Consider the following 26,434-nt stretch of genomic DNA (forward strand, 5'->3'; position numbering starts at 1 on the left):
AATGTGTTGTCAAAATCTATAGAAAAAATCTAAGATTTATTAAATTAGACAATTGAAGGTGTAATGACTAAGATTGAATAGCTTCAAATTATAGGAACTAAAATGGTATTTTAACGAGGGGGAGTTGGAAATGTTAGAGATTCCTCGGTTCAAAGCCTCACTGGTAAAATTTGGCTACAAAAGTATACTGAGTAATACAAGAGGGAGAGTTTAAAAGCAATAATCTATAAAGAAGAAAAAAAATGGGAGAAGAATAAACAAGAGCAAATATATTGGCAGCCTAATCATGTAATAAATCTAGACCGCATTCTGTACAACATACAACCATTTAATCTAAAGCTTTAAACTCATAAAAATAATACTTAACGGTAACCTATTCAATGCAATGATATCTCAAATCAAATATCTATACTTATATTCCCAAAATTGTTCTTATCTGGTTTGGAGGATGCCTTGCAAGTGACTTGGGGTCTGGGTACCCGTTGTTCGGATCCATGATTGCGTCATATATAAGCTCGTAAGCTTCAGCCAGTGATCGAGCCACTTGAATACAGGCTTCCGATCGCAATTTAGGAACCTGTAATAGCTCAAACTCAGGAAGGGAACTCTCACTTCCCAAAGCAAGCCCAAAGAAAGCCTTCAAGCTCTCTGAAAGTGAAGCGGGAGATGTGTCTTGAATCTCGGCCAATCGTAGTCCATCTGCTGCATTGCCTGCTTCTGAGCTTTTATGGAAGTATGTCATCTTTTGAGATAAGTCACACCTTCGTAAGATTGCAGCCACTTCCTTTTCAACAAGCACGCTCAAATGACTATTTATCATTACTCCAAGTTTATTGACATACTCAGCTGCAACCTCATGGCTAGATAATGGTTGTTGGATGGCACATAAACAGTTGATCAGAAAAATCTTAGAAGGTGTTTCAGTGTCCTGCACTCAGGTGATAGAAAATCGATATTTCTTCAAATTGAAAACAGAAATTATAATTATGCATGCCACTGAAAGGCATATAGAAAAGGTGGTCATGCAAACCTGAGCGGCTGGAGCAGGGCTGCTTTGGGACAATAGTGCATCTACTGATGATTTGCTATTCTGACTGGAACCAGAATTCGTCCTACCCCTTCTTGATATGTGGCTAGATCCCTTGGACTTGTGAATCTCTGCTGCTTGCTCACACATCTGCATAATTGAAATAAAAAAGATCAAGCATATTAAATCTCCGCAGCGCCACTGCTTTTCTATCTACAATCAGACAGTTTTAGCATTTAAGATGTCAAATGTTCAAATCTAAACGAAAGGGATGGGATGATTTCTTGAAGCATTAATCCATGCAAATAAAAGAACGGTTGACATTTTTTTTTGTTAACAATTTAGACTAAACTCACAAGACAACTTATCTGACCCTACAACATTTGAGTGTCAAAGAAACTCGTATCCCGTAGGATATTAAATCTTAGATAGGTGATCACCATGAATTGAACTCATAACCTCTTAGTCCATACCCCATTTATCACTCGATCAACATATGATGGTTTTTTTGTAAACCATTTTAGAAAAGTTAACATTTTTCTAAGCAATATTTTTCCCAAATACAAGATATACCAAACTCACTGCTCAAGGTTTTTCTAACTGCTATAAGCAATTATTTGAAGAACTTGGAATACACCCCACGACAAAAATGAATTATAAGTTTCTAGAGAAAAAAGTACTAAGATTTTCTCTACTAAAATGACTAACATGATTGTTTTATTTGCCTAAGCGTAGTTTTCTTGAGGAGAAGGCACCTCCCTAAAACATGAAACAATATAAACACAGATTCGATATTTATACACGTATATTGACTGTCAGGGGCATAGCTAAAAGATAAGATATCGGTAGGCTTCACTCTTCGTTCTTTTTCCTTCTTTTTTTTTATATCCATGAGTGTTCGGGGTTGCTTGAACTATCTTGATTTATCTCATTAGACATCCACCTAATCCTGTTGCATTTTGATTGTTGAAGAAACTCGAAGTTATTAAATCTCAAGTACGTAGCTACCATGACTTGAATGCCTTTTATTTTTGGACTACCTCTTGATACAAAACAAACCTGAATTATGGGATCAAGTAAAGCAGATAACACTGGATCAAAAGCAGCCTTTTTCCCTGAAGCTGGAACCATCATGCTATTGTAAGTGTCAATTATTTCCAGCAGCACAGATACCCCTTCTCTAACTGCCGGTGGTGGAGAGAGATCAACAGCAACAAAAGAAGGAAATCGCAAAAGCTTCTCCCCTCTACTTTTAAGGATATCAAAGAAAGTCTTCTGGGCAGCATCATTTAGCATCCACAGGGTATTGCAAAGAGCTGTATCTCTCCCAAGCAAATCTGAAATCTAAAATTTTAACAAACAGTTATAACAAAGAAAGTAAAAGCTGAGGAACCATTGAAACTCGTACTAATAAAACCTATACTCACCGTATAGCTGTAAAACTCCAGGGTGTTGCTGAGTTTATATGCAATAATCAGAGATGGTTGAGACTGTAGCACTTGCTCAACTCTCACTTTAAAAGGCCGACAAACTCCTTCAAAAATTCTATCCAAAACAAAGGTTAGGTCAATTTCTGGTAATCCAGAGTCACTCTCTAAATCCGGGGAGAATTTGTTGGCAGTTGGTCCAACGTCAATTACTGCATCTGGGTCTAGCAGTATATGAACAAGCTCACGTTCAGATGCCAAAGCCTGCATAAAAACAAATAACCAGTCTGGTAAACAAGCAGAAAAGAGATCCTCATCCTAGGAGCACAATTAGTAGAGATAAATAATATGCCCAACCAACGAAAAGTTTTGTTTCATACCTGATGTAGCCACCCTAACATATCCCCAACATAGCGTAAAGGATCATGAGCATGCACTTCAATAGGACGAGGCATACCACCTGGTCCTCCACGTGTAAGAGCACTGATAAACCTTCTAAACAATGCGTTATGCCTCATATTTGCAACCTACAACAATAATTAATAATTTTAATAAAAATAGAAAAGGAGTGTAAGAATCCTCCAAGCAATAAACAATTGTGTCACCTCCTCAGCACAATACTTGAAGAGAACAGGCCTTTCCCTGAGGCAGCGAACAGCTGTTTTCAATAGTTCGCTGACTTCGGGATTATCAGTTTCTCCTAGGTTCCTGCACTCTGTCTGAACCCACCTGAAATAAGAATCATATATTACCAAACACATCAATACATCACCATCATAACGTTAGAAAACAACGTAGGCTCTTTCTAAAGTCCAACATTATTGAAAAAAAAAAGAGAAAATAATAACACTAATGTCCTTGACTTACAATTTCTTAAGGGAATAAGAGAAGATAATGAAACCATTTAGATCAACATTCACGTGTATAGGCGGTATTCAAAACTTAAATCTTGTATAGCAGACAATCCCAAAACAATTGAATTACGATTATAGGTTGAGTGAACACATGTACATCTTTCGAGCAGAAAATAAATTATTCGAAAAAATTTAGCAGTGGTAGTACTAGATATAATATTAAATATGTCTTCACTCACTAGCTTAAGCTTTTGAATCAATCGGTAATTTAAAATGATATCAGAGCAAGTGGTCCAAAAGGTCCTGTGTTCAAGCCCATGCAATATTATTTCCTCCTCAATTAATAAAATTTCCACTTCTTGTACATTTCACATATTGCAAACCCACAAGTGAAGGGGAGTGTTGGATTATATAATATTAAATTTGTCTTCAGTTTTTGGGTCATTTATGAGGTAGATTCAAAATATATGTAATAAGAATAACAAATTCAAAGCAGCTCACCTACACAGCCGCTCATATGCTGCTTCTTGGTACACTGCCATCATATCCATAAGCTCCAAACCTGCACGCTGCATTTAAACCCCTGATCATTAGCATAATAGAAAACATTTTTCCTTTGAAAACATCCAACAGTGCATGTAGCTCAGCAAATGAAAAGCATTTTTTTAATATATATATATATAGAGAGAGAGACAAGAAGACTTTTTTAAATATAAATACAATGGATTAATATGATGCAATTTGAAGGATTTTTCTGGCTTTCATTATTTAACAGAACTTTTAGATTTGAGGTTTAAATTTATGAATTGTTAATTCTAATCATCATTAGTACTACATAGAAGTTCTTTTATTTTAAATTAAATTGCATCAATTTTATAAATTTAATTTAAATAAAATACATAATTACGCAAACTCAAATCTATAGTTATATTATTGGCAATTGCAGACAGAGTATCAAATGAAAATGGTGTGGGCATTCCTTAAGAACGCCTGATTAATAATTTCTGTGACCCAAATGCTAAAACCATGAACCTTAAAGATGACACTTTTCATTCTATGCATCCATATTTTCAATCTTGCATATAAATGATTCGTACTTCATATTTGTATTTAGAATATTGAATCATTTGGGGTGGGATTTGAAAGAACAACCACAAAAAAGAAAAAAAAATTGAGATGTATTAACCACTAAACTAGATTCAAGTTGACTATACATACTTCTCATATTAAGTAATTTGTCTTGGTAAACATACCATCTACGTTGCTATGACTGGTGCAAATGAACTACTTTTTTCAATTCTTACAACCTTACTACTCTTTTGACCAATTGGAGAAGTGGGCTTCTCACCCTTCTTTTGTAAATTCCATATATTAATGATTTGTTTCTTGTGTGTGTGTGTTAATTAATTCGTAGATACCAAGGCATAAGCAAATGGTGTGAAACACAAAGTGATAATCACGCATCATGTGCCGATAAAATTGCACAAAATAATTAAACACGTTTTGACATAAGGGATACTCATCACTTAGCTTGTCTAAATGTAAAATAAAATATGCCGGATACTCTTTATAATGACAGGGAAATTTCCCATAGATAATTAAAATTCCAAAAGCATGGCCAACAATAAGTTTGCAGCGGAGCATAGTAATTTTCAGTAAGCCACATGCATCACCAATCTGTCTCTCTGAAGTGTGTTAGTCAGAGAAAATGGCATTACCTGATGATGTGTTCTTAGCAGTGTTTTGCAATTAGCATGGATTTCTTGAACATGGGAAAGAGCCTTGAAAAAATTCTCATTTAGATCTTCGTGCCTCAGAGCATTTATCTGTGGATATGCCGGGGAGTAAAGACAGTCTTATTACACCATTCAAGCCAAAATTTATTATTCCATCGATGAAGGAAGCACTAAGTATATAAAAATAAACTTCAACCTCTTCATTAGATATCTGATAATCACGAACAAAGCACGACACAATCTCTTGCCTCTGTGTAGTGATTTCAAGTTCCTGCTTTAGCCGCTCGGTGGTACTAATAATGTCCCCGATGCTAGCACTAGAACTATTTAAAGCCTTTGCAATTCTGTAATAAATTCAATATAAAAAAATGCATCATGAGCTAATTTTGTTCTATTCATTTCAAGTGACAAGATACATTTATTGAAAAAATAAGGAAATGATGGGAGAAAGGAGTGCTGAAACATTGTTTTTCCCTTCTTTGAAGAGAACTAAACAAACAAAGAAGTCATGAAATAATTCAGAAGCAACACCAAATGGCACAGAGTGATAAGAAAACTACAGCCATCATCGATCCATCTTAAACTTCATCATACCAGATCCTGTTTTAATCCAATCAAAGCCTTTTGTAAGAATTGTTCTTCTTCTTTCTTCTAAGTTCTAACTTAAAATTATGTCCAAATATGCAAGCCACAACACCTGGTGATCCAAATAAAATTTTGGACTTCTTTTTCAAATACTTCACACATCAAAACCTTCTAGTAAATGCAAAAGTGCTAATAGACTGACATACTACATATCCTTGTAACATAAATTGGTATACTGAATAACTGGTTTAATAACTAGATAAGCTTTCCTGAAGCTTAAATTTTTCCTACACAAAAAATTGGCCATGTTTCTAATTTGGATAATAGTACTCATCATTTCATACCCCCTCGACTGTATGTTCCATGAAACAGTGACAATGCCAATAGAACCGAGTCAAGGATCTGGTAAACAACCTGTGTCCAAACCCGTATATTTGACAAGCCCATAAATTATACGATTAAAAGACGGATCATCTCGGAAATTCATTTCATGTACAGCTCCAAATGCAGAGTAAGCATATAACTCACCCACTAAGTGAATTAACAGAGACCGCAACTAGAGTTACCAAGAACTAAATCCTAGCAAGCCGGGTGTTACCTATCGCAGCAATCGGCAAGAGCATTCACCTCCTCCTCGACGCGATCTAACGCCTGATGGGCAGATAAAGCGAAAGAGTCATGAGCAAGCAAACCAAGCAATCGACAACTGAATTGAACAATAAAGAAACGTAGAAATGAATGAGAGAACCAGCTGGGCAGTATCGGATGCGCGAAGAAAGTCGATATTGATGGAAAGAGAACGCTTCTCGATTGTGGATCTGAGGTTCCGACGATTCTGAGGAGTGTTATCGGTGTAGAAAGTGGAGAGGGTGTTGAGGGAATTGAGAACGTCGGGCGTATCGGTCCTTGATTCCAACACTTTCTTGAGCTTCCTTGACAGTCCCGGAGCGAGACCCGCCATTGTTGTCCCCATTTTTCCTTCTCTCTCACAGATCTCTCTGCTCCGACGATGTCTGTTCTCTTCTCTCTTTCCTTTCCTTTCCTTTTCCCATTTGTTTATTTATTGTATATTTAAGAATAAAAACAATATTAGTCCAATATTTATAAATTATTGAAAATTTTCGGTAATCCACGGTAATCTGTTTTTAAATTTTTTATTTTTGCAATTAATTGTAGGTGAGTCTATATTATCATAATTTTTTTTTTTTGCTGTTTTTCTAAACTCTCCTAAATATTTTGTCAAAATTACTATTTATTACAATTTTTCTTTAAAATGTTTCTAAAAACAAATTTAAATTACAATTTAACTACACTAACATGTTTATTCATCGGTAATAATTTTGCTTAAGTAACATGTTTATTCATGAATAATAATTTTGAGTAAACCTATCTGTGTTTATTGGAAGTTGAAAAAAATAAATTTTACTATATATTTAAAAAAAAAAGTAATAAAACAATTAAAAGATAAGTAATTGGTGGACTAGAAGATAATTTTTCTCTCTATTTGGAATTGGCGTAATTTTAAAAAAAAAAATTGCTGACATGTGCTTTAAAAAAATCAATGGTAGCACGAAGTAGTTAGCATTTATCAAATCCTAGTTTTAATTTCAAAAGGTTCGGAAATTTAACACGTTTGGTTGTTGGATAAGTAATGTTCAATTTTGTGAAAGTTTTATTTTCTAAGTCTTCGCTCAAAATACAATATTGTAAATAAAGTTTTTAGGAGTTTGATAACAAATGTGTTATGTGGAGTTAGTTGTTCCTATTTGAGAATAAAAATTTGTGATGACTTTTAACATTTAAAGAAATTGTGCTTTTGTGGCATGAATAGGCTTTTCCTTATGCCTCACAACAACTAATGGAGAATGAGTTTGCTCCTCGTATCAATGTATTGGAAGTTGCAACTTTGTTTACTTTGAAGGAGTAGAGACGTTATCTAATTTAGATCTTTATCGATTTAAAATGTTTAAATAGTTAAAATAAATGACTGGGCTTGTAAATAATTATGATATGAATTCAATCAACCACCATGATAAATCAATGCAGAGTAATTGATGTTGCCTTAAGGTTTATTGCTAAAAGAGTTTGATAGTTCCATTGCTTTTTTGGTTACGCTTTACCAATGTTTTAAGAAAAAAACAAAAAAACTAACATGTATGTATGGTTTCTTAAAATAATGACTAATGAATAAAATAGTTGAGTTTAAAAAAATTATCACAAACAAGACATAATTTTAAATATAATTTGAATAATCAATAACCTAAAAGGTCAAACTTGATAGTATAAGATTTTTTTACTCGAAATTAGTAAGTTGGTCACAACAAAGATTCAAACTTCATTCCTTCTTAAGTTTATAGACATAATTTGCACATGACAATGAATCAAATACACAATACATTAACACATTGAGTATAGCTATGGTGAATTTTAATAACAAGTTAGGCTCGAGTTTTTTATTTTTTTATTGTTTATTATTATTTTGAAGAAGAACATTAAATAGTCTAAATCATGAGTACACTCAAAAAAATATCTCTAATTCAAAATAGAAGATAAAAGCAACACGAAAGGGTTTACAGTCCACCCCATCTTCCTCGTTGGACCAAGCCCAAGTCACCATAATTAGGGGTGTAAAGGGCATCCTCCAACCCAACCCCATATTTTTAGGTTGGTTGGGCTGGCAATCTGAAGAACCCGAATAATGTTCTCAACCCAACTCTTACAATATGGGTTGAGTTGAATCGAATTTTCAACTCTAATTTGAGACTCAACGCAACCTGAAAAAAAAAAAAAAAAAATCAAAATTTTGAACTCAACCCAACCAAAATTTTAAACTAACCCAACCCAACCCTTATAATAAGGGTTGGATTATTGGTGTATTCTTACACCCCTAGTTATCATAGGATGAGCAACAAAATTGGTAAGTACTAGAATAAACATGATATTTGGTCATCAAAGAAAAGATATGAGAGAATCGATTCCCTCCAAAAGAACACCACATTGTGAGTGTGTCCTCAACTTCTCGTTCATAAATTTTAGCAAGGAGTCATACATCAATTTCCACCCGACATTCATAAATCCCCAAACAAATCACCATCTTCAGACCACGAATAAGCTCTAAGACCTCAACGAATCATTGCTTCAACTCTCACCAACAACCCGTTGAAACCTCTGATAATTGCCCACAACCCTACCATATTCAAAGCAGGACTACACGCAATGTCAATATTGAGTTTAACAGTTCCAAGCATCGACGACTATTGAATTTTATGTCATAAAACTTGTAGTTTGTCATTTAAAATCATATTCTATTCAATAAAATGGTTATTTAGAACTTATTAGTGAAAATAAATATTATAATATTGAATCCAATAAACTAACGTCCCGAGCTTATATTTTGTAAACTTGAACTTTATGTATAGACATAAACATGACTCAAGTTGAGTATATAACCTTAAACGCACTACTAGAAAAATGAGTTTTAACAATGCAAAATTTGCGTTGTAAAGAGTTTCAACGACACAATTTAATAATAATATGAATAAAATTCATAAATAAACTTTATGTTAAGATTAATATGGATTCGATTCATATTAAAACTATAAGTCATATGAAAAAACTAAATCATTGGTTATATTATATATGATATAATATAGAGTTTATATTATATGAGATATATAATATGACTTAAATTTATATTAATTTTATTTTAATTAATAGAATAACTCACTTACCTTATTCTTCTAGGTAGTGAGAGAGGGTGAGAGTTATTTGATAACTTTCCCTTCTATCTCTCTTAGAATGGTTAAGATTCATAATTAGTCTTAACTTCAATCGTATGGTGTTTTCATGATCTCTCTTGTGCAAAATCTTTTCAAAACTTTCTCCTTCACAAAATCAATTTCACACTAGGCCACACCTCTCTATGTGATTTTCACCGTGAGAATATAACAAGAAGTTTTCAAGAAAGACTTCATGGTATTTTTGGGAGGTTCTACAAAGGTTATATTTTTTCTTTCTTACATCCTCAAAATAATGTTGTATTTTATTTATTATTTTTTTTGTATTTTTTTTAAATTGAATTTCATTTGTACGACATTCATACGCTAACGCTATGGAAATTCCATTTGTATAAATTGAGGGCAGCTCATTAGTGTTGACCCAATAAATCTTCCATTTTAGAGGTAAGTTCGGATTGTTAACTGGAGACATAGGTGCAAAAAAAATTCTAAATCGTTTTAGAGTCCGTAGATAGGTTGTTCACTTATGCATTGAATCTAGATGTTAAGTTAGGGGCCCCACCTTCTCATTAGACCGAAAGAGATCTCGTTTATAGGTTGGATCTTAAACCAATTGTTCATTAGAGAGTAAGTGGGACTTAAGAAATGAGATGTAATCTTATAGGTAAAATGCTATTTTTTACCCAACCGAGATTACGAACAATCTGTGAATGACTAACTTACTAATCATGATTATATCAAATGGACACAAATATATCTATAATGAGAGGGTGCAACAAAATACTTTAGTGGAATGATCTGTTAGTTAATAAATATTGGTTAGCTCGATCTAAAAAAGTTTAGCTAGTTAATCTCGGATTATTGGAGTCCATGATCTATAGGTTCATTAGATTCCCCTACTAGCTCTTATAGAATAAATTTATAACAGTATGTTCAATTAGTTCGAATTAGAAAATGAGAGAAAAACCAACAAGTATATATGATATAGCTATCAATTATCATTTAAGAGATAGAAGTTTATGTTTAAATATGATTTGAATATCAAATATAAATATGGATTCATATTCGGAAGCTCGAAAATGATTGAAATGACCATAGTTGTAAAAAGTTAAAATGTTGACTTTTGGTTTTGAAAAGTCAAACTTTGACTAACTTTATATATAAATGTGATTTGAATTTGAGAAAAATGAATGCGAATTCATGCTCAAGAAGTCGAAACTAGTCAAGGAGGACAAAATGGTAAAAAGTTAATACACTAACATTTTGTTTGAAAATTCAATATTTGACTTTGACTAAAAGTGTAAAAAGACCATTATGTCCTTTGATTAAGTTAGTGTAAAAGTCTAACTTTTTGTTGGTTAAACTCACTAATTCTTATTGGGATAAGTAGTTACGTATAATGTAAACACCTAGTCCACTAAAGCTCACAAAGAGATAGAGGAATGTGATGTGGTGTTGGGCTTTGGTGAGATATTATATGTAATTTCCTAATTTAGGGAGGGCATTTTCAATTGTTAAAAACTTATATCAAATATTCATCAAAGACTTTATTCCCAAAAATCTTGACTTTCCTTCATATTTTCATCTCTCTTTCAATTTCTTCACACATTGGGTCCCACAACTCGATTTTAAGTCCAAAAAATATAATACCAAGTTATGTACAGAGAATAACATGTCAACCCTAGTAGTGGTGGTATATGTTTAGTTCGTGAGAAAATTATGAGCAATCGAGAGCTACAAAAGTATAATCTTTATCAGTCCTATTTATGTAATTTAAGGTTACACATGTTAATTAAGTTGCAATTAAAGTTTAATTTATCTGAATTGTGTTGCATATGTCTATTTTTTCTATTAGTGTCAACTATCAACCTCTGAAGTGTTAATTGTGATGGGAGTTATAATCATTCCTCGAAGATAATTTTGAGAAACCCCAATCTTACAACACTCATTCGATGTAGTCAAAAACCCAAAGAAACACGCATTTCACAGTCGTTCGAATGGATGAACCTATTGAAAAAATTGGGAAGAAGAAGGAGTTGGGTGAAACACATTTGGTACACCAACTCACCCCAACTCTAAAATGTGCTATGTTTTACTCTTCCATATTTTGCTAAAGAGAAATTGATAAATGTTCTATGTTTGTTATTTGTTTCATTTTTTTTTTGATATGTTTAAAAATGCCCAAAATTTTATTTTCAAGCAGTCTTGTAATCGCCCTCTTTTTTCGTACTTAACTTGACGATCGACCCCAGTCTTCGCCGGGCTCTGGTTGACATATGCCTCATTCCGATGGCCGGACTTTTCATTTCCAAGCACATGGCGAAGGTTCTTTTCACAAGCCAATCGTTAAACTCGTTTCGGTGTCTTCCAACTCTCAGGTGATCTTTTTAAACCTACTATTTTACCTTTATTTATTAAAGTTCTGAATTTTGATTCTCTTTGCTTTGATATCTGCAATCTTCGTGCAAATGTCTTACTGATTCTGAAAACTCAGGTGCTATTCTTCTCGATTAACCGAGACCAAAACCAAATCATCGACCAAAACCGTAAAGGCCACAGTCATGGCCGAGATGATCAACTCTAAACCTTGGTCCAGTGACCTCGAATCATCTCTGGCTTCACTCTCACCCTCTCTTTCTCAAACCACTGTTCTTCAAACTTTGGGTTTTCTGAGAGACACATCCAAAGCACTTCAATTCTTCAACTGGGCACAGGAAATGGGTTACACCCACACCGAACAATCATACTTCTCGATGCTAGAAATTTTGGGTCGCAACCGGCATCTTAATACGGCTAGGAATTTTTTGTTTTCGATTGAAAAACGGTCTCGTGGGATAGTCAAACTCGAAGCCCGCTTCTTCAATAGCTTAATGAGGAACTTTAATCGAGCTGGACTGTTTCAGGAATCTATAAAGGTGTTTACGATAATGAAATCACATGGAGTTTCTCCGTCGGTTGTTACATTTAACAGTCTTTTGACCATTTTGCTTAAAAGGGGTAGGACCAATATGGCAAAGAAAGTGTATGATGAAATGCTTAGTACTTATGGAGTGACTCCAGATACATTTACATTTAACATTTTGATTAGAGGATTTTGTATGAATGGTATGGTTGATGATGGTTTTAGGATTTTCAACGACTTATCTCGCTTTGGATGTGAACCGGATGTTGTTACATATAACACACTTGTTGATGGGTTGTGCAGGGCAGGTAAGGTTACCGTCGCATATAATGTGGTGAAGGGTATGGGGAAGAAAAGTGTGGATCTGAATCCCAATGTTGTTACATACACAACTTTGATTAGAGGTTATTGTGCAAAGCGAGAGATTGAGAAAGCCTTGGCTGTTTTTGAAGAAATGGTTAATCAAGGATTGAAAGCAAACAACATAACCTACAATACTTTAATTAAGGGGCTTTGTGAGGCCCGGAAATTTGAGAAAATAAAAGACATATTAGAGGGAACAGCGGGAGATGGAACATTTTCTCCTGACACATGCACATTCAACACTTTGATGCATTGCCATTGTCATGCTGGAAACTTGGATGACGCCCTGAAAGTGTTTGAGAGGATGTCAGAATTAAAGATTCAACCAGATTCGGCCACGTACAGTGCATTGGTTAGAAGTTTGTGTCAAGGAGGTCATTATGAGAAGGCAGAGGACTTGTTAGATAAACTATTAGAGAGAAAAATATTGTTAAGTGGTGACGGTTGTAAGCCTCTTGTTGCTGCATATAACCCCATTTTTAAGTATCTTTGTGAAACTGGAAAGACTAAGAAAGCTGAAAAGGCATTTAGACAGCTAATGAGAAGAGGAACGCAAGACCCTCCATCTTACAAGACTTTGATCATGGGGCATTGTAAAGAAGGTACATTTGAATCTGGGTATGAGTTACTAGTCTTGATGTTGAGGAAAGATTTTTTACCAGATTTCGAAACATACGAATCCTTAATCAACGGGCTTTTGCACATGGATAAGCCTCTTCTTGCCCTTCAGTCACTGGAAAAGATGCTGAGGAGCTCCCATCGTCCTAATTCATCTACCTTTCATTCTATACTTGCAAAACTATTAGAACAAGGAAGGACATCTGAGTCTGCTAGTCTTATACAATTAATGTTAGACAAGAATATTAGACAAAATCTTAGTTTCTCAACTGGCTGTGTAAGACTACTATTTGGAGCTGGAATGAATGACAAAGCATTCCAATTAGTTCACCTGCTTTATGGAAAGGGCTATTCGGTTAAAATGGAAGAATTAATCCGTTATCTTTGCCACTGTAGAAAGGTTATTCAGGGATCTAAACTGTTGCTATTTAGTTTGGAGAGTCATCAATTTGTAGACATGGATCTTTGCAATACAGTTATTTTTCAACTTTGTGAGATTAATAAGTTGTCTGAAGCATTTAGTCTGTACTATAAACTGGTTGAGATGGGGGTCCATCAACAGTTAAGCTGCCAAAACCAATTGAAAGTTTCTCTTGAGGCTGGGGAGAAATTGGAAGAGGCTGAGTTTGTATCAAAAAGGATGGAACCGGTGGAGATGGGAGTCCATCAACAGCTAAGCTGTCAAAACCAATTGAAATTTTCTCTCAAGGCTGGGGGAAAATTGGAAGAGGCTGAATCTGTACAGAAAAGGATGGAACGGCGTCTGAAATCTAAAAATTCCAATCCACGAGTGTAAAATATTTCTGAGAAGTCCAAAGGAAAATGGTTAGATTCCACTGTACACTGTTTTCTTTCTATTGCTTGATTGTCTTTAGTCTTCTTGCAGCATGAATTGATTGAACTTTTGCAATATATAGTGTGATTTTGTCTCTGGTTAAGCATAATATAATCACCTTTTTTGGGAAAAGAATTCCTCTCATTGTAAGAACCAAAAATACAAATGGTTATAAGAAATCAAGGGGACTGTCCTTCTTCACCAGCAGCTCTCTGAAAATTAAGGTATAGGTGTAGGGAATACTCTGAAACTCCAAGTGATTTTTTCTATTATTGCACTTTTACTCAAAGATTTCATCCTTGAATCTTAATGTGTTTGACATGGCCCAGAACGGCCTGAATCCTCTTTAAAAGGTCTAAGCCAATCAGAGTGTTGGCATGGGATGTGGACTTTTGGGGGAGAGGATGAAATTTGGGACCATGTACCAACTTCAAAACTTCAACTTGAATTTCTTTATCTAACTCCTTTTGTAACTGTGAAATCTTATAAGTTTAAGCAAGAGGGTGTTTAGACCACCAATCTTCTACAAATGGAAAGAAGCTATTTGGGCCGATCCACTTATTTACCAAGAGTCAAGAGAAGGGAGAAGTCAAGCCTATTGACAAAACCATCACTGAATTTGTTAATCATGGTTTCTGTGTATAGGAATCTATCAATCTTGGTATGAGTTGGTGGATTTCTGAAATCTGTCCATGTATAGCTGCCATTCGAAAGGGGCAAATCAATAAGATCCCTTTGTTCAATAAAAGAATTGAATGCCGACATTTCTCTTGTAGGTCTATAATAGTTGGATTTTTCCTGTGGCCATCCGAAAAGGTTGAATCTCTCCCAATAAGCCAATTTTCAGAATCAGTAGTTAGTCCGTAAACACCTATTAACCAGAAACTGAAACCATCAGCCAAAGTGAAAAGGACAGTTAGGGAGTGTGCACCTTTAGTTATAGAAGAGACCATGAAGGATGCTGCACTCCACATGATAAGAATACCACCTGATGTTCTAACAGCATCCGAAGAGATTTGATGAATAATTGATCAATGTCTCAACTTTTAGTTTCTTGGAGGATGACAATGGATGGGTTGATACCGTTAACAATCCATTTGATAGTTGCCCTTTTTTCCATGACCCAAGGACTAACATTCCATGAGAAAACTAACATTGTGTAGTTTATTGGTCCTCCCTAAGCAAATTCTTTGCCTTTTTTGTCATAAGATATAGAACATTTTAAGTTCTTGATTTCACGCGAGCTCTATTTCTGCTTGTCTGTGAGCTTTTTTTTATTTTTTCTAGGAGGAATAGCCATGATGCACAAACCACATTCTTCAAGCCAAAGGAGCTAATTCAGCTAATAGAGTGTAGAGATTCCACAAATAAAACACTAATATACCCAAACAATTGGCAAAACAGAGACAATACTCTGAAGATCTTTATTTATGTATAAATGCCAAAAGATACAGCAGAAGAAAATATAAAAGTAAAGCAACAAAGATGATAATAACATGCCAAACCTCCCTAGGAAAAGATAGTATTACTTCCCTAGACGTAGCAGCCTCTACAGACCAAATGAAGACAAAAGTTAACCTAGCTCCCAACCCCGATAAGGCCCTATTTATAGCTCTTCTCTCATTCCTCCCCGTGTGCCCCACTCTCACGTTCTTTTCCTAACATTCTCCCCTTTTCTGCTGCGTGAGCTTTTACGCTTTTACCCCTCCTTTTGTATGTATGGATAATAGGGGGCCTTACAATACCCCTCGGTTCTAGGTTCACCTTGTCCTCAAGGTGAAAGTCAGGGAATTGTTGGTTCATTTGGAAAACAGATTCCCAAGTTGCTTCACTGTCCGACAGCCCTTTCCATTTAATTAACCATTCATTTCCTTCCAATTCCTGATTCCAACGGACTCCCAACACTTTTTCTGGCCGTAATTGCAACTCAAACTCTTCCGTTAGTATAGGCTGCTGGTGTTGAACAACTTGTTGTTTACCCGGCTTCAGTTTTAACTGAGAAATATGGAATACATTGTGGATACTGGCTTTCAGAGGTAACATCAATCTATACGCAACTGCTCCTATTTCTTCAATAATTTTGTAGGATCCGTAATATTTAGGTGCTAACTTTTCACACTTCTTCCGAGCTAAGGAGCATTGCCTGTAAGGTCTCAATTTCAAGTAGACTTCATCTCCTACCTTAAATTTTAACTCTCTTCGACTCCGATCAGCCATTTTCTTCATCCTGTTCTGGGCTACACACAGGTTTTCCTTTAAGGCATTGATGGCTAGGTCACGTTCCTTCAGCATTGTGTCAACCTCATTATTAGGAGTTTTCTTAAAACCATAGGATAACAGGGGAGGAGGGGGTCTGCCGTATATCGTCTGAAAAGGGGTCACTTTGGTGGACGCGTGGAAGGTGGTATTATACCACAATTCTGCCCATGGAATCAGTCTATCCCATTTTTTTGGTTGTTCATTACAGAAGCACCTCAGATAAGTTTCAAGACATCTATTTACCCTTTCTGTTTGTCCATCAGTTTGCGGGTGAAACGTTGTACTCCTTTTTAGAATAGTCCTCATAGTTGCAAACAGTTCCTTCCAAAAATTACTAAGAAAGATTTTATCCCGGTCTGTGATAATCAACTTAGGAATGTCGTGCTTGCTTACTATTCTGTCAATGAATATGGAGGCAACTTGTTTGGCTGAAAACGGATGTCTCAGTGATATAAAGTAAGAATACTTACTCAGCCAGTCAACTACCTCCATGATCACATTAACCCCTCTAGCTAGTGGCAACCCCTCAATAAAGTCCATGGTCCAATCTTCTAAGATTCTATCAGGAATTGGAATTGGTTGAAGTACCCTAGCTGGCTTGGTCGCTTCATATTTGTTCTCTGGCAGATCTCGTATTGTTCCACATATTTCTTTACTTCAGCCTTCATACCCCTCCAATATAGTTCTCCACTGATCCTCTTGTAAGTTCTTAAAAATCCAGAGTGTCCTTCGAGGATAGAATCGTGGAAAGTATGCAGGATCTTGGGTATAAGTGTAGAAGTTTGAGATACTACCATTCTTCCCTTATAGAGCAGTCTCCCTTTTTCCAATTGAAACTTACTTCCTTCGTCCGAATTCTTCTTCAGATTTTCTATAATTTTCTTAAGTTCAACATCATTCTCAACTTCCTTCTCGATTAGTCTCACATCAATGATTCCAGTAGTTGTCAAGCTTTTCAGCTCCACTGGTTGATCCATTCTAGATAGGGCGTCCGCTGCCTTGTTCTGAAGTCCGGGTTGATACAAAATCTCAAAATCATATCCAAGGAGCTTTGTCAACCATTTCTGGAGTTGGGGTTGTACCTCTCTCTGTTCAAGCAAGGATTTGAGAGCCTTTTGATATGAAATTATGGTGAACTTCCTGCCCAACAAATAATGCCTCCACTTTTGTACTGATAGAACTACAACCATCAACTCTCTTTCATAGATGGATTTGTTTTGAGCCCTTGTGGATAACTTCTGACTGAAAAAGGCAATCGGATGGCCATTTTGAGAGATCACCGCTCCTAACCCTACACCAGATGCATCAGTTTCGATAGTAAAAGGAATGTTCCAATCTGGTAAAGCCAATACTTGTAGAGTAGTCATTGCTAGCTTCAGATTTTCGAAGGCAGTATTTGCTTCTTCATTCCACTTAAAGGCATTCTTCTGTAATAACTTGGTCAACGGTGCAGCAATCTCTCCATAACCCTTGACAAACCTCCTATAATATCCTGTCAGCCCTAAGAAACCCTGCAATCCAGATACATTCGTTGGTGGTGGCCAATTTATCTTCTTCTTGATCTTATCCTCATCGGCCTCAACTTCTCTTTTGGATATCATATGCCCCAAATACTGTATTTGAGAATGGGCTATAACGCATTTTTTTTTGTTAGCAAATAGTTGGTTATCCTTCAGAACATTGAATACCATGCCCAAATGCTTTGCATGTTCATCTATATCCGCACTATAAACCAGTATATCATCAAAGAACACCAAAACACAGCGCCGAAGGAAAGGCTTAAATACCTGGTTCATCAGAGATTGGAAGGTTGTCGGGGCATTCGTGAGACCAAACGGCATCACTAGAAACTCATAGTGCCCTTCATGTGTGCGGAATGCTGTTTTCTCCACATCTTCCTCTTTCATTCTTATCTGGTGATAACCAGATTTCAGATCTAATTTTGAGAAAACCGTTGCCCAATTCAACTCATCTAATAATTCCTCTATCACAGGAATTGGGAACTTATCCGACACTGTCAACTGATTTAACTTGCGGTAATCGACACAAAACCGCCATCCACCATCTTTTTTCTTCACTAACAACACCGGGCTGGAGTAAGGGCTATGACTAGGGCGAATAACCCCTGCCTGAAGCATCTCGACCACAAGCTTTTCGATTTCTTCCTTCTGCACATGTCCGTATTTGTAAGGTCTTACATTGATAGGTTTATGATCCGGTAAGGTTAATATTCGGTGATCAATAGCTCTTTTTGGAGGTAGTTTCTTTGGTGTCTCAAATATCTCCGCATAATACTTGAGCAAGGATCGGATCATAGGTAATTCCTCCTCATCTCCTTTTAAGCTTGTTCCCTTTTCATATTCATCCTCTACTCCCATCTCATTTCTTGAATTCCAAGAGAAAGCCATGATCTTCTATATCCCACGTTTTCTCCAAGGTCTTCAAGGAACATTCAGCTTTAACTAAGGATGGATCTCCTCTTAACACAATTTGCTTGTCTTTTGTCCAAAAGGTCATGGTTAATGATGGCCAATGTACCTTCATTGTGCCGGTTTTATTTATGTATAAATGCCAAAAAATACAGCAGAAGAAAATATAAAAATAAAGCAACAAAGATGATAATAACATGCCAAACCTCCCTAGGAAAAGATAGTATTCCTTCCCTAGACGTAGCAGCCTCTACAGACCAAATGAAGACAAAAGTTAACCTAGCTCCCAATCCCGATAAGGCCCTATTTATAGCTCTTCTCTCATTCCTCCCCGTGGGCCCCACTCTCACGTTCTTTTCCTAACATTCTCCCATTTTCTGCTGCGTGAGCTTTTACGCTTTTACCCCTCCTTTTGTATGTATGGATAATAGGGGGCCTTACATAGGGTTTGATGGTTGATGTCGTGTACGAATTGGAGGAGTAAAGTAAAAATCGTTCCAATGGTCTGCCGAGTGAGAGGTTGACCCTTGTTCACAATGTAAAGGGATGGTGAGAAAGCAATCTGGGTGAAATCAGATGGGTGTCGGATGATAGCCGTAGAATACTTAGTGTCAGGAATAAAATTGGTTTGTTTTTGGTTAATAGTGACCTTATTTTTAGGAGAGATGGGAAACATCTGTGGATGGTGATGGGCAATTAAATAATGAAAGCCAGAAAAATCCTGCAAATTGCTGCATCGTATCAATCCATTGCGTTTACATTTTTTTAAAAAGTTCTTGAATATTTTCTTTTCTTAAAAAAATGTTTTTCGTTTTCCGAGCTACATGCACATTCACTATTGGACGTTTTCAAAGGATTCCTTTTTTAAAATTATACGATCAGGGACTTCAATGCAGCTTGCAGATTTGGAGCTTATAGTCAGATATGATAGCAGTGAACAAGAAGCAGCATGGGCGGCTTGTAGGCGAGCTGCTTTAAATTGATTATTCTCATTACATATATTTTTAAACTACCATTGTTCAAGTTTTGCGGAATAATTTATATTCTGCTAGAAAGAATGTTATTCTAGATAGAAAAACAGTGGCACAACACACATTTAACATTCTTGATTTTCTTTTTCCAATTATTCAGATGTGTGAGCAAGCAACAGAAATTCGCAAGTCTAAGGGATCTGGCCTCATATCAAGAAGGGGTAGGACGACTTCTGGTTCCGGTCAGAATAGCAAATCATCAGTAGATGCACTATTGTCCCAAAGCAGCCCTGCTCTAGCCTCTCAGGTTGGCATGACCATCTTTTCCTGTCTTTCAATGGGGTATGCATAATTATAACTTGTTTTCAATCTGAAAAAACTTCGGTATCCTATCGCCTGAGCGCAGAACATTGAAACACCTTCAAAGATCTTTCTGATCAACTGTCTATGTGCCATCCAACAGCCATTATCTGGCCACGAGGTTGCAGCTGAATATGTCAAGAAACTTGAAGTAATGATAAATTAGTCACATGAGTGTGCTTGTTGAAAAGGAAGTTGATGCAATCTTATGAAGGTGCGGCTTATCTCAAAAGATGACGTATTTCCATAAAATCTCACAAACAGGCAATGCAACGGGATGGACCGAGATTCAAGACACATCTCTCCCGCTTCACTTTCAGAGAGCTTGAAAGCTTTCTTTGGGCATGTTTTGGGAAGTGAGAGTTTCCTTCCTAAGTTTGAGCTATTACAGGTTCCTAAACTGCGAACGGAAGCCTGTGTTCAAGTGGCTCGATCACTCTCTGAAGCTGACAAACTTATATACAACACAATCATGGATCCAAACAACAGGTACCCAGACCCCACTGCGTGCAAGGCATCCTCCAAACCAGATAAGAAAGATTTTGGGAATATAACTATAGAGATTTAATTGGTGATATCATTGCATTGAATAGGTTGCTGTTTAGTGTTACTTTTAAGAGTCTAAAGCTTTAGATTAAATGGTTTTAACTTAATTCATCATTAATACACTAATAATGAATAAAACTATAGGTTTTTTTTTTTTCTTTCCTGAAAAGAAGCTATACATTTAAGTTTATTTAAGTTGATTTAGGGTATGACCTAATTTTTAATCTAGGCTTAAAATATGTTTACTGTGATTTATAGTTTTGAAAAGCTTTAAATTGACATCACCAAGTGTCATCACTCATTACTAATGATTCAACTAACTAAATACAAATATGTCTTCCTATTTCTATCTTACCTTTTGTCAATTAGGAAAAAAGACAGAATAATTTCAGCAACCAACGTGTTGATGAAAGTGAGAATGAACAATGCCAATTCGGCCAGAAATTATTAGTGTACATAAGTCAACCGTTACTATTTCAAAAGTCGATTATTGGCTCTTTTATTATGCCCACATTCAATTAAATGAAATAGAAAGAAAACAGAGTTTTAAAAAATTATATAGTGAAATCTTGAACTTTAACAAATATATAAAATAATTAAATTCTAATCCAAAGAATTGAAATTGATATAATTATTTGCTGATGGACTATTGACATAAACTGTTGGTTAAGGGCGTAAATTTAACATTCTAATTGCAATACCTTAACTAACTAAGGTTGGAATATTCATTTAAAAAAACTAATCAAGGTTGGAACAATAATTTAAAAATAACTAAAACAGTGAAGAAGACATTGGTGACCATGGAAAGAAAATTTTCATTTTGGTACCAACATTATCTACGTGGAACAAATTTGGTAGGTTTTAAACTTTGAACTCACGACAACTATTAGTATACTAATAATAATAAATCTTAGCTGGACGACTATAAAAAGTAAATTACAAATTTATCTATTGCTTAAAGAAATTTAATTAAATGAATTAAAATATAAGAATTTAGATTATATAAAAATTCGAAAAAAAAGTAAGCATGAAGGTCTGATTTTAAAATTTAAATACATTTTAAAGTTTAATTTTGAATTTTGGAAGTCTAAGAATATAACTTAAACAAAATCGTTAGAATTCTAAGAACGTAAATAACAAAAAGTATATATAAATAGTAATTAACGAAAATAATCACATTAATTACGGGAATTAATTTACCGTAAACTCCAAGAGATGAAATTCTTCAGATTTGATGCACAGCCAAACACCATCGACCAAACATGACAGTCAACTGAACGCCATCGTCGTCTTCTCATTTTCTCTCCATTTCATCGCTCCATTCAATCTCTCTTTATAAGGAACTGGATCGGAATTTGATCCTGTCGTCGACGCCCCACGGCGAGAGGGATGGCGGCAGCGGTCGGAGGAGTTAGTGTTAACGGCGCCGGTTTGATGATCGGCGGTGGAGATGTCTCGAGGGCGCATGCGGCTATGGCTTTGGTGCAATTAATTAATGGAGGTTACCATGTTATAACCAAAGTTGCCCTCAATGTTGGGATGAACCAGCTCGTCTTTTGTTTGTTCCGTGACTTGTTGGCTCTCGCGATTCTTGCCCCTGTCGCTTATGTTCGGGAGAAGTATAGTTATCATCTCTCCCCATTTCTTGAAATTAGTTGTTTGTGTTTTTGTGGGCTTGTCTGATCGTCGTTTTCATCCTTTATAGTTCGTTTCGCTTCTGCTTCTTTGTAGTTTTTGTATAGCGTTTTTATGGCGTCATTTGATTCTTAGGATCATTCCTGTTTGTTTGTATGTTGAATGTTATCATTTATTCCTTCTGCTACTTTCTGCATTCGATGGAAGATGAAATTTATGGATCGTGCAAGTTTGAATACGTAGGTCTTTCTTACTTTCGACTTTTCTTGATTTCGTACGGATTGCTAAAGACTGCTTCTGGTTGTATTTAGGGCTTCTTTTAAATTGCTTCAGGCTATGATCGGTTTTATTCTTCAATTTCACGTTGACTTTTGAGTTGGAATCAATTTCGTTATCTTCTGTCTGACATAAACAAAGTGATTAATACGAATCTTTAGAACTTGTAGAATTGCCATAGATTCGGATCTTTATGGTTTATGTATGGGTGGATGACAAATTCGATTACTGTTTAATATTGAATGTTGCAATGTTTGATGTATGGGTATTTCGCAATCATGGATCGCTTCCTAAAAGCATGTATTTGAAGACTTTAATCAATTATACCTCCACAACTAAGACGTCTACACATTCATTTAAGTCGGAGTTCAAATCCTCGTCTTCACATTTGTTTTATAAAATTCCAACCAACTGTGTTTCTCATATTGTACAATCACTCATATTCTATTAATGTTTGTCTCTTATCATCGGGGTATGGACATTTTAACATCCCATGTTTTTTTCTCTCTCTTCCCTTTCCATCTACAGGAGGATTCGTTTGCCCATGACTCGGGACCTTCTCATATCGTTCTTCGTTCTTGGTTTAACTGGGTGAGGTTATATACTGTTTGTCATATTCTGATTTTGTTCTGTACTGTTGTTCATCGTACTAATTACTATTGATAAATGGGAAATAAGTTTTTATTGATCTGGATAAACATTCTATTTACTACACCTATCTTCTTGTGGTTAGGATTTTTGGTAACCAGCTTCTCTTTCTTGTTGGACTTGGCTACACTAACCCAACTTATGCTGCTGCCATACAGCCTGCCATTCCAGTTTTTACATTCCTTTTTGCTGTTATGATGGGGTTAGTTTGGTCTACTATTGTTCAATTTCGTCATTTTACTGAATATTTTAGTTAGTGCCTTTTGAAGTTAGATAGATATATGTTCCTTATTTTATATTAGATCTTGACTTATTTATGCAGCACAGAGTCTGTTAACTTACTCAAACTGGAAGGACAGGCAAAGGTTGGAGGCACACTTGTTTGTGTCTCTGGTGCGATAGTGATGGTTTTATTCCGAGGTCCAGCTTTGATTGGAAACACTGAATCTGATCTCATGTCACATAATGAGATAAGTGCAAGGGGCCAGCCAGAGCCTGCTGGATGGTTAATGTCTAACTTTCTGGAGTATGGATTGGACCATTTTCATGTTGGGGTTTTATGCTTGATAGGAAACTGTATGTGCATGGCTGCTTTCTTGGCTATCCAGGTACTTCACTGACAGTACATTTTCTGATAATGGCTACAGCATTTTTTCCTAATTTAAATTAGCACTTGATGAAAAATGTCCAGGTTCTTTTGTTGTTTGGTTTTTGCAAAAGTGTTTGACATGGATTTTTGGAAGTAGAATATAGGGGTAAAAGGAGATATGGATCCCAGGTAGATCTTATTTTACCGAACTGCAACAGAAGGAATCAATTAATAACGAAATGCAGTGTCAGTGTGTCAGTAATGGGTTCTCGAGCAAAGGTATATTGAAGCAGTACAGGGAAATAATAAAAGATGAGAGATTAAAATGTTATTTTGCCAGGAAAATGTTTTTTTTTTTGGAAACATATGTTCAGTGGCAACCGAGAACGTCGTTCAACTATCTTCTCATTTGGTTTTTCTTCTAGTTAATTTTTAATATGTTATAGCAGGTAATAGCAATTGGAATTCAGTGCTATCGTTGATATAAATTTAGAAACTATTAAATGAATATAGAGATTGATGTTGACGCCGTGGAACTCTATCAGAATATTTTAAGCCTATATGTATATTAGTAATTAGTCAAGGGATTTTGTCATAGAATTTTGGTTAGAAATTGAGGTTATTGGAATGAGGAAGGTAGACAGTATTTTGGTGAGCGATTTAGGGGTTGAGAGAGATCTCAAGATGGGGAAAGTCCAAGTAATCTCAAACACTTGGTTTATATTGTAATAACATTATCATTTATCTTTATTATTTTTGGATTTTATCATATTCCTAAACAATTTTATTCTTCATTTTATGGTCAGCAATGTTTAAATTTTTTATTGTACAGGCACGGGTTTTAAAGAAGTATCCTGCTAATTTGTCGGTCACGGCATATTCGTATTTATTTGGTGTTATATTGATGGTCATCACATCTTTCTTTATGACCAACGAATCAACAGACTGGAACTTGACACAATCAGAGTTTTTTGCTGTTCTTTATGGTGTAAGCTTTCATACCACACCCTTTCTTGAGTATTTACTTCAAAACATTTGTTGCTTGTGTAAAGCTTTACAGAATTCAATTCCTTTGAAAATTTCGAGAATCTCCTTTCCTCTCCCATCAGATATTTTCTGAATGATGATATCAATATGCTTGTGGTTTTCACCTTCACACTTAAAAAGAGAAACTGCATTATATTCCTATGATCTATCTCCATAAGGCATGAACTATGCAAGAAGAGAGAAGTTTTGTTTCATGCGAGCTCATCTGCTCATGAGATTGGGATTTAATTTTAGGTTTGGTGTTTGATTTTCCTCTTTACACCTGACTTGTGCTTTTGTTCACTAGAGTTGAAAACTTGAAAAACGAAGTCAAATGGGCTGAAACCGTTTTAAGTATTTGCAATACAGATTTCCGTGTAATTAGGTACCGATATTTAAGTACTTGAAAGTTTTAACAAGAAGAGTGACTCGACACTTTTGCTACACCGTTGATATCGGAAAAAAAGGTTATGAGAATCAATTTTCTTTTCACAGGGAGTTTTTGCATCTGCTATCAATTATGGACTCTTGACATGGTGCAATAAAATATTGGGACCTGCATTGGTCGCTCTGTACAATCCACTTCAACCTGCAGCATCTGCTCTGCTATCAAGAGTTTTCATAGGAAGCCCTATTTATCTTGGAAGGTTTGCCTCGATTTTAATTACATATTATACATTTACTTCATAAATTTGATGTTATTATGTTTGTTTTGTTAACAGTATTTTAGGGGGATCTCTCATAATTGCCGGTCTTTATTTGGTTACTTGGGCGTCGCATAGGGAACGACAAACGACTACGGTATTGCTACCGCATTCAACCAGGTCCTCTGAGCCACTTATTCACAAAGATTCATTGACTAACAAGTTTGCCTATCAAATAGGACACATTTTCTCAGGGTCTGCTTCATCGCCCAAGTCTGTAGATTAGACCGAACTTCTGATGGGATTTTTGATGTAAAGTTCACATTTCAACTTTTTCAAAAGGGTGGCCTCAACATAAGTGAGGTTTTGATTATAAAAACCTTCATCTCTTAAAAGTTACCAATGTTGTAATTTTCCAATGGGATTACATGATTCATTATTCTGCCTGTTCCTTGTATTGTTAACATATTTTTGCTGAATAATAAACTATCTCAGAGGTCCAAATATAATAGAGCAATGTTATTATATCAATTAGATTCAAGTGTATTTCCTTTTTCAGCCCTTTCCTATGCTTTTGTTGAGGTGAAATAGGCAATAAGATATTGTAAGTTGCAAGTGGTAGATTTGTTTTGTTTCTATGGTGCATAAACTGTCCATCCCATTTGTGGTTTAAAGAAACTATTGAAAGTTAGAACGTGGAAAAGAAAATTATTATGGAAATGACAAAGGGCAACCTCGGGTTCCCACTCATAGAAATGAAAAAAATTGGTTAGAGAACTTAAAATAAATGTGCATGTTATGCAGGGATATTAGTGTTTACTTGTAGTGTTTCATGTTTGTACGCTGAAATCGAATGGTTTTGATCCTTTCTATAGGTGAATAAACATTGGATGCCATGCAACTCTAATATCCCTACATATCTTACCATGTTAATACAGTTTCGATTTTATCATTTTTTTTTTTTTAA

General features: G+C 35.5%; 3 protein-coding genes across 8 annotated transcripts; 2 read left to right on the top strand and 1 right to left on the bottom strand.

The window, feature by feature from the left end:
- Window positions 1–124: 124 nt before the first annotated feature.
- On the bottom strand, window positions 125–6,696 carry LOC101202769 (conserved oligomeric Golgi complex subunit 6). Its single transcript, XM_004142595.3, has 11 exons — window positions 6,378–6,696; window positions 6,228–6,280; window positions 5,241–5,388; window positions 5,027–5,134; window positions 3,810–3,877; window positions 3,060–3,183; window positions 2,835–2,981; window positions 2,455–2,718; window positions 2,087–2,371; window positions 1,031–1,177; window positions 125–928 (listed from the first exon to the last, which is right to left on the bottom strand). The coding sequence occupies exons 1-11, from the start codon at window positions 6,600–6,602 to the stop codon at window positions 413–415; spliced, it is 2,085 nt and encodes a 694-aa protein (XP_004142643.1). The 5' UTR covers window positions 6,603–6,696; the 3' UTR covers window positions 125–412.
- A 4,746-nt stretch (window positions 6,697–11,442) lies between these two features.
- Window positions 11,443–20,877, top strand: LOC101219813 (pentatricopeptide repeat-containing protein At1g02060, chloroplastic). Of its 4 annotated transcripts, none has more exons than XR_004216079.1 (4): window positions 11,446–11,744; window positions 11,861–14,074; window positions 19,904–20,085; window positions 20,207–20,877. XR_004216079.1 is itself a non-coding variant. In XM_031884217.1 (3 exons), the coding sequence occupies exons 1-2, from the start codon at window positions 11,656–11,658 to the stop codon at window positions 14,043–14,045; spliced, it is 2,274 nt and encodes a 757-aa protein (XP_031740077.1). In that variant the 5' UTR covers window positions 11,443–11,655; the 3' UTR covers window positions 14,046–14,074; window positions 18,337–18,460. The 4 variants fall into 4 exon arrangements, 1 of the variants encoding a protein (XP_031740077.1); XR_004216077.1 differs by having other exon boundaries at window positions 19,904–20,050; window positions 20,150–20,877; XR_004216078.1 differs by having other exon boundaries at window positions 19,904–20,050.
- Window positions 20,878–21,871: 994 nt separating this feature from the next.
- LOC101222886 (WAT1-related protein At4g19185) lies at window positions 21,872–26,008 on the top strand. 3 transcript variants are annotated; one of them, XM_031884656.1, is made up of 8 exons: window positions 21,872–22,268; window positions 23,089–23,151; window positions 23,294–23,410; window positions 23,531–23,816; window positions 24,630–24,785; window positions 25,319–25,470; window positions 25,546–25,624; window positions 25,707–26,008. In XM_031884656.1, the coding sequence occupies exons 1-8, from the start codon at window positions 22,039–22,041 to the stop codon at window positions 25,746–25,748; spliced, it is 1,125 nt and encodes a 374-aa protein (XP_031740516.1). In that variant the 5' UTR covers window positions 21,872–22,038; the 3' UTR covers window positions 25,749–26,008. The 3 variants fall into 3 exon arrangements, with proteins under 3 accessions (XP_031740516.1, XP_031740517.1, XP_004142641.1); XM_031884657.1 differs by having other exon boundaries at window positions 21,875–22,273; window positions 25,546–26,008; XM_004142593.3 differs by having other exon boundaries at window positions 21,875–22,268; window positions 25,546–26,008.
- Window positions 26,009–26,434: the final 426 nt, after the last annotated feature.

This window comes from Cucumis sativus, chromosome 4, assembly GCF_000004075.3.
Source record: "Cucumis sativus cultivar 9930 chromosome 4, Cucumber_9930_V3, whole genome shotgun sequence".
Taxonomy (NCBI): Eukaryota; Viridiplantae; Streptophyta; class Magnoliopsida; order Cucurbitales; family Cucurbitaceae; genus Cucumis; species Cucumis sativus.

What these genes read in the sequence shown, in the direction of transcription:
- LOC101219813 (XM_031884217.1), top strand. Translation starts at nt 11,656, where the DNA reads ATGGCCGGACTTTTCATTTCCAAGCACATGGCGAAGGTTCTTTTCACA. An exon ending in CGGTGTCTTCCAACTCTCAG is followed by an intron (nt 11,745 to 11,860) that starts GTGATCTTTTTA and finishes CTGAAAACTCAG; the next exon opens with GTGCTATTCTTCTCGATTAA.
- LOC101202769 (XM_004142595.3), bottom strand. Translation starts at nt 6,602, where the DNA reads ATGGGGACAACAATGGCGGGTCTCGCTCCGGGACTGTCAAGGAAGCTC. An exon ending in TCAAGTATTGTGCTGAGGAG is followed by an intron (nt 2,982 to 3,059) that starts GTGACACAATTG and finishes TTATTGTTGTAG; the next exon opens with GTTGCAAATATGAGGCATAA. An exon ending in TACTTGATCCCATAATTCAG is followed by an intron (nt 1,178 to 2,086) that starts GTTTGTTTTGTA and finishes TCAATTATGCAG; the next exon opens with ATGTGTGAGCAAGCAGCAGA.
- LOC101222886 (XM_004142593.3), top strand. Translation starts at nt 22,039, where the DNA reads ATGGCGGCAGCGGTCGGAGGAGTTAGTGTTAACGGCGCCGGTTTGATG. An exon ending in CTGCTTTCTTGGCTATCCAG is followed by an intron (nt 23,817 to 24,629) that starts GTACTTCACTGA and finishes TTTATTGTACAG; the next exon opens with GCACGGGTTTTAAAGAAGTA. An exon ending in TTTTTGCTGTTCTTTATGGT is followed by an intron (nt 24,786 to 25,318) that starts GTAAGCTTTCAT and finishes TTCTTTTCACAG; the next exon opens with GGAGTTTTTGCATCTGCTAT.